This window comes from Myotis lucifugus, unplaced genomic scaffold (assembly GCF_000147115.1).
Source record: "Myotis lucifugus unplaced genomic scaffold, Myoluc2.0 scaffold_3808, whole genome shotgun sequence".
Classification (NCBI taxonomy): Eukaryota; Metazoa; Chordata; class Mammalia; order Chiroptera; family Vespertilionidae; genus Myotis; species Myotis lucifugus.
The window spans coordinates 1-6599 of NW_005874856.1; the positions used below are offsets into that span (position 1 = coordinate 1).

General features: G+C 54.7%; 1 protein-coding gene across 1 annotated transcript; it reads left to right on the forward strand.

The window, feature by feature from the left end:
- Positions 1-3994: 3994 nt before the first annotated feature.
- On the forward strand, positions 3995-6210 carry LOC102429591 (homeobox protein Hox-B2-like). Its single transcript, XM_014450794.2, is given in 4 exon segments — positions 3995-4382; positions 5118-5320; positions 5322-5429; positions 5431-6210. Coding segments are annotated over 4 exon segments (1074 nt in total). The 3' UTR covers positions 5806-6210.
- Positions 6211-6599: the final 389 nt, after the last annotated feature.

Here is a 6599-nt window from a genome sequence, read left to right on the forward strand (position 1 = left end):
GTCCTGGTGGTCCAATTTAGATAGCAGAGGGAGGCTGCTGACTGCCAAATTTTCCCCAAGGGAATGAGGACACTGGAGACCCTATCTTGGCCTTTTCGCCCACTGCTCAGGCGCCGACCTCCCCTGGCTGTATCTCATGTTTATATAGCTTTTCTCATAGGAGCCTAGGACATCCTGCCAACTCCTTGTGCTAAGATTTAAGAAACAAGTTGGGAGGAAGGAGGACTCTTGGGGTGCACTAGGTCTTTCTGTTTGGCTTCTTTGCCTCTCCATTTTTATCATTCATTGACCTTTTGTCTTTTTGCTCCTTTGGCTACAACTTCCTTGCCCAGCCCCTGCCCCTACGCCCCCCGCCCCCCAATAACAACAACAAAAATCGGCAGATTACTGCTCCTTCCACGCAACCTAAACTTCACAGTTCTCTTCCGGAGCGACAAAGAAGTCGTCACGTGACCCGAAGCCCAACCACCATTGGGTCTAAAATGAAAACAAAGGAAAATGATTAATCTAAAAAAAAAAAAAAATCTGAGGCCTGGACTTCTAAGGTCAAACCTTAAAACCAAAGTGAAATTAAATTACTAAATAAAACTGGGGGCGGAGGGAAAGGAGGCCCCTTTGATTTCCCCAGCCAGGCAGCCAGGGGACGGGCAGAGGCGGAGGGTGGGAGAAGCTGTTGGGTCGAAGCGTAAATAAAATAGTCCCCAGGCTAATGTGCGACTCTGTTTCCACGATCCCTGGGAAAACTTCATTTCTTAGTCGTGGTTCCATAAAAGTTTTATCACATTGGAGCGAGGATAGAGAGGGTCTGTCAAAGATGAAATGTCACCGCTGCGTCGCTGGAGTCGATAAGAGCGAGGAGACAGGGCGGCTGAAATATGGAGCTAATTCGTTGAAAGGGAAGCGATGGCGGCTTGCTGAAGAGTTGCATAATTCTAATTGTAAGCGATGCGCAGGCATTGCTTAATTAGGAGCATATATTTGGTGGAAGTGATGGGGGCGGGGGTGTCGGTGAGAATCTTTGCAGGCCCTCAGCCTTAAAGAGAGGGCTGATTTTCATTTTTATGTTGCATCCTGGCAGTCCAAGGTTAGTAATTACAGTCTTTATGCAACAATAAATAACAATAAAAAAAAAGCAACCTGAGTTCTACACCCCATCCCCGCCCCCCCAGTAGGATTTTTAACTGGACTCGGCTCATCCAAGCGGCAAGCAATTTAGCATTGGGTCAGGCTATAATTTAAAGGCATAAGAGCGTGCAAAGTTTGATTGGGATCAAATAACGCTCAAGGGTTTTTCTTTCTCTCTCTCTCCCTTCCCCTCTTCCCTGAATAACATTTTCTGAATGATGTAACTAGATGAGGCGCCATGTTTGGCTCTGGGGGTGCCGTGGATTGATCATTTAGCAGGAGAGAGGTAGGCCAAGAGAGAGAATTTAGCTCGAGCTTGAAAACCAGAGCTCTGGCTTAAAGCTGGTTGGCAAACAAGAAAAATAAGGGCGGACTTAGCTTGGTGTCCCCCACCCCTTTTTTTTCTGCGAGATTCCAGCGCTAGCTCAGCAGCCAAAGTCATGGCGAAAATATCTGTGTGTAAGATTCACAGCACAACAGGGGGCGGGGAAGCCGTGTCTCCGGGAAGGAGGGCTCTCTTGGCCCCTTTTAACACCCAAGTTTTCTGCTGTTCTCTAATCTGGCAGTAAAACCTGTCAGCAGGGTTAGGGAGAGCCGTATTTCCTGCAGGGGCAGGCTTGGCCGGCTGGTGCGGCAGAAGCCCTGGACCCTGCAGCCAGCTCCAGAGCCCGTGCAAAAACTTTCAGGGCTTCTCAAGGGGGTGGCTGAGAGAGAGCCCGCTCTCAGGCCTCACTGCACAACTTGCAGACAACCACCGCTCCGATCCTTCTGAGCCTCTCCCGCCCCCCCCCCCCCCCCGTCCCCCATCCACACCTCCAAACGGTAAATTGTGCTTTCTTTGGAGCTGAGCTGGACATAACCGTCTCTGGCCAGTTTGTCCAGTTCATAGCAGTTCTCTTTTGAGCCTTTCAGAGCTTGCCAGACCGGCCACCCCCTGTCCCCGCAGCCCCCACCTCCAACTGGCTCTCCTCCAGCCCCAACCTTCCGATGCAGGCATCTCGGTCCTTTTTAAATACTCACCACAACCCACGCGGATGAATACTCACCACCACCCACGCGGCTGTTTGCATTGACAGAAAGTTTCTAGTTCCAGCTCCCGGCTGAGTGGCCATGTCTCTGCTAACCAGCCTTCTCCTCCGGGCTGGGCAGCTGGGAGCCAGGAGGGGGAGGGGAGGCCAGAGCCGTGGGAGTTCTCCAGACAAACTTTCCACCCAACTCAGCGCCCTACCCTCTGTCCCCATTCCCCATCTGTTTCCCCAGCTCCCAGAATCACCTTTCTCTTGTGCTAACACCACCCACCCCCAGGCCTTTTAAAGGGATGGGGAATTTCGGCTGTTCCCTCTGCTTTCCCAAAGAGCCAAATTCTTTGATGCCATCCGAGGGAGCTGTCAGGGGGCTAAGATTGATCGCCTCATCTCCTCTCCGTCCCTCTGACCCACTTATTTAAAAATCTTCCCCCAGATCGACTTTTCATTTTCTGCTTTGAGATCTGGTTTGCCACCAATTGTTTGGAACCCTCAGTCTTGTGCCTCCTCCCTGCAGTAAATTACAGCACTCCCTGAAGTTCAGACTATCTGGATCCCTTTAAAATAACAAACAAACAAAAAAACCCAAAAATTCCCTCCGGGGCCAGGAAAGGAATATCATCTCAGTGGTCATTATTTCCACCCCCTCCATGTTCAGGGAATTCTTTCTTGACAGTGATTTTTTTTTTTTTAACTAGCACAATGATAAAAATGAGAGGGGGCATCTCTTTGTTCTAGGGGAGAAAATCCACCCCCCACCCCCAACTTTGAGAATGCTCTAAGTGAAATGAATGGGTGGCCACCTTGGTTCTTGTTCGTGTTCCTGGGTATAGATACAGATACAGGCTTGAGGCTTGAGTGGTTCTATGCATTTAGACCCTGACCCTTGAGGGGGCGGGTCAGAGAGGAGTGCGGATGCCTCCAGGTGAGCAAGGCAGGTGGATGGACGTAGGGGCAGGGGCAATGCTGCAGACACTGGGCAGAAGGGGAACTGAGACCACACAGCTATGGAGGCCAGAGGCCCAAACGGGCCTCTCACCATCTATCTCACTCCTCTGTGTCAGCCTGGGAGTGCCTGTCGATTTTCCAAGATTTATCTGTTGCTTTTGGAGGGTGGGATGGGGATAGTGGTGCTGAGGATTGTAAATCTCTTCTCTTCCTTATTGCACCTTAACACGGACTTTTCCCAAAGGCTGGCGGGGAAGCCTCTTTTTACTACCTCTTCCTGCCACACTGAGATCCTCACTCAACCTTCTTTTTTGGGGGGTGGAGGAAGATGCTGCTGGCCATGCACAGAAAGCAATTAACGCTATTAAAATATTTCAAAAAGAGGAAAATCTCTCCCTTAGATACTTTTGTTTTCCAGGCTTCTGGAGGATCTTAATTCTCTGAAGGAGATGAGGAAAAGGTCCTCTAGTGTTTTTTTTGTTTTTGTTTTTTGAAGAAAGGGAGGCATTGGGGAGAGGGAGTGAAGGACTGGGGGGGCTCATGGTGTCCAGGTCGGGGGTCCTCTAGAGTTTTTGAATCAATTAAAGCAAATAATGCTCTCTGTTTTCCACCAGGCCCAGACCAGCGATTGGCCGAGTCTGGTCCCGTGACCACGAATTCCCTGCAATTTCGCCAGAGTCCTGGGTTTAATAGAGAGAGTCCCCATACGCTTGTATTTATCAGCAATATACAATTATAAAGGCCCCAAATTTAAAAAAAAGAGAGAGACAGCAAAATCCCTCCCTCCCAAAATCGCTCCATCACATAAACCTGGGGGGGGCAGGAGGGGGGGTCCCTTCCGATCCTCCCTCCTGACGCCCCCCCCCAGCAGGCCCCCTCCCCCACCATTGAAAGCCATGAATTTTGAATTTGAGAGGGAGATTGGGTTTATAAACAGCCAGCCATCGCTCGCCGAGTGTCTGACTTCCTTCCCCGCTGTCTTGGAGACATTTCAAACTTCATCAATCAAGGAGTCGACATTAATTCCTCCTCCTCCTCCTTTCGAGCAAACCTTCCCCAGCCTCCAGCTCGGCGCCTCCACCCTTCAGAGACCCGGGAGCCAAAAGCGAGCCGAAGATGGGCCCGCTCTGCCGCCGCCGCCGCCGCCGCCGCTCCCCGCCGCCCCCCTGGCCCCCGAGTTCCCCTGGATGAAAGAGAAGAAATCTGCCAAGAAACCCAGCCCATCGGCCACGTCTCCTCCGGCCGCCTCCTCGGTCCCAGCCTCCGGGGTCGGCTCGCCCACAGGTCAGTAAAAGGGGTAGGAGTGGGGTGAAGGGCAGCTAGAAGACGGGGAGAAAGAGCGATGGGGGAGGAAGAAAAGGTGGCAAGCCTGTTGGGGTTCCTAGCCCCGTTGGTTTCAGTGACAGGGAAGCAGAATAGATCGCTGGGGTTCAGGCCTGGCCGCTGCCAGATTCCATCTCCCACCCCCCCCTCCCCCCCAGCAGATTTTGGAAGCTGGTTGGGGAAGAGCTTTTTCTCTGCTGGGAGAAGAGAATTCGATTGCCCTTTATCTGTGAGGAGGGATGCATGTGTGTTGTTGGGGCTGAATCTGAGGACAGGAAGATTCGGTCCCATTCCCCCAGCTCTTACACGGGAGGGGGAATCTAGGATCTAGGGAGGAAAGGAGGTGAGGAACCATCTTTCTTTATACACCCCCTCCCTGCGTGGAGTCCGAATTAAGGGGTCCACTCGGAGGACCTGGGGAGGCTCTGAGGTTCTGGGGGCGGAGGGGAGCCGGTCCTAACCCCTGCATGGCCCGTGGGCGGCTCTCTGAATGCTTTGCCCTGACCTGGGCCGGCTGTGCAGGGAGAGGGACGGGAAAGAAGGGAAAAGCCATGAGCGCGAGCGGCTGTGGTGGGCGGGAAGGAAGGGGCACGGCTGCTCCTGTTTTTGGCGGATGGAAGAGTCTTTTATTTCAGCTGAACTGGGGTTGAGAGGAGGATGCGGCCCGCTCTGATGCTCCGTCTGCTTTCCCAGCAGATGGCCCGGGACTGGCGGAGGCGGCCGGCGGCGGGGCGCGCAGGCTGCGCACGGCTTACACCAACACGCAGCTGCTGGAGCTGGAGAAGGAATTCCACTTCAACAAGTACCTGTGCCGGCCGCGCCGCGTCGAGATCGCGGCCTTACTGGACTCACCGAGAGGCAAGGTCAAAATCTGGTTCCAGAACCGCCGCATGAAGCACCAAGCGGCAGACGCAGCACCGAGAGTCGCCCGACCGGGAGCCAGCCTGCCCCGGGCTCCCTAGAGGAACCCCGGCGAGCCCGCCTCTGAAACCCGCGGCCAGCCCCGGCCGCCTCTTCCGCCCCGCGGGCGGCGCGGGAAGCCTGCTCTCACCCGTCCGAGGTCGCGCCAGGCCCCCTGGGCGCTCCGTGCGCCCCGCCGTTGACCTCTCGCCCGGACGGCGCGGGGACGCCGAGCCCCGGCTGCGCCCTGCGCGGGGCCCGCGGGCTGGAACCCGAGCTGTTGCCCGAGGACGCCTTCCCTGAGCGGCAGGATTCGCCTTTCCTGCCCGACCTCAACTTCTTCGCGGCCGACTCCTGTCTCCAGCTGTCCGGAGGCCTCTCCCCCAGCCTGCAGGGCTCGCTCGACAGCCCTGTGCCCTTCTCCGAGGAGGACCTGGACTTCTTCACCAGCACCCTCTGTGCCATCGACCTGCAGTTCCCCTAACCGTCTCCTCCCGGCCTCTCTGCCCCCCACCCCAGGGCCTCCCAGGACCCCCCAGCCCCCAAGTGGTCTAGACTTCTTTATGTATTTTGCTAAAATTCAGGTATTATTGAATTAGCGTTTAATCCACGTCCTTTCTTCTCTAAAATATTGGGTACTCGGGCGTCTTTTGGAAACCGCAGAAAAATTCCTTTCGGTAGACTCCTTCCAACGAAATCTCAGGAATCATTACACTGTAAGGGGCGGGGCGGGGCTTTTCTTTAAAAAGAACTAGAGGAGCCTATTTTCCACTTTTTTTTAAGTTTTAGGACGTAGATTATTTATTAAAACTCTTTAATAATAGGAAAAGGGGAAAGTATTTATTGTACATTATTTTCATAGATTAAATAAATGTCTTTATTATACGAACACGAGTGCTTGTGTTGGGACGCAGCCCCTTCCCCCGAAGCCCTTAGGCCGGCCTGACGCCCTCGGTTCTCCCGGGGCTTGGTCTGGTCCCGGGCTGGCTGAGTCCGCGTGGTACAAAAATGGCCCCACTTGGCCACCCACCGCTGCTCCTCCCGCAGCTCTGAGAGCGCAGGGAGGTTTGCTGGAGGCTGGGTCACCTCGCCACCGCCCCACCGCTGGCCTCTGGCCCCGCGCGGGTGTTCCGGGCCTCGGCTTGGAAAGGTGGGCGGTGCAGGGAGAGGTGTGCGGCCCACGCGAGAGGGTGCAAGGAGCGGAGGCCTCGGGCACGCGCGTGGGAGCCCGGGCCGAGGCCGCAGAGACGCCATGGAATTGGGAGGGGGCCCGGGCTC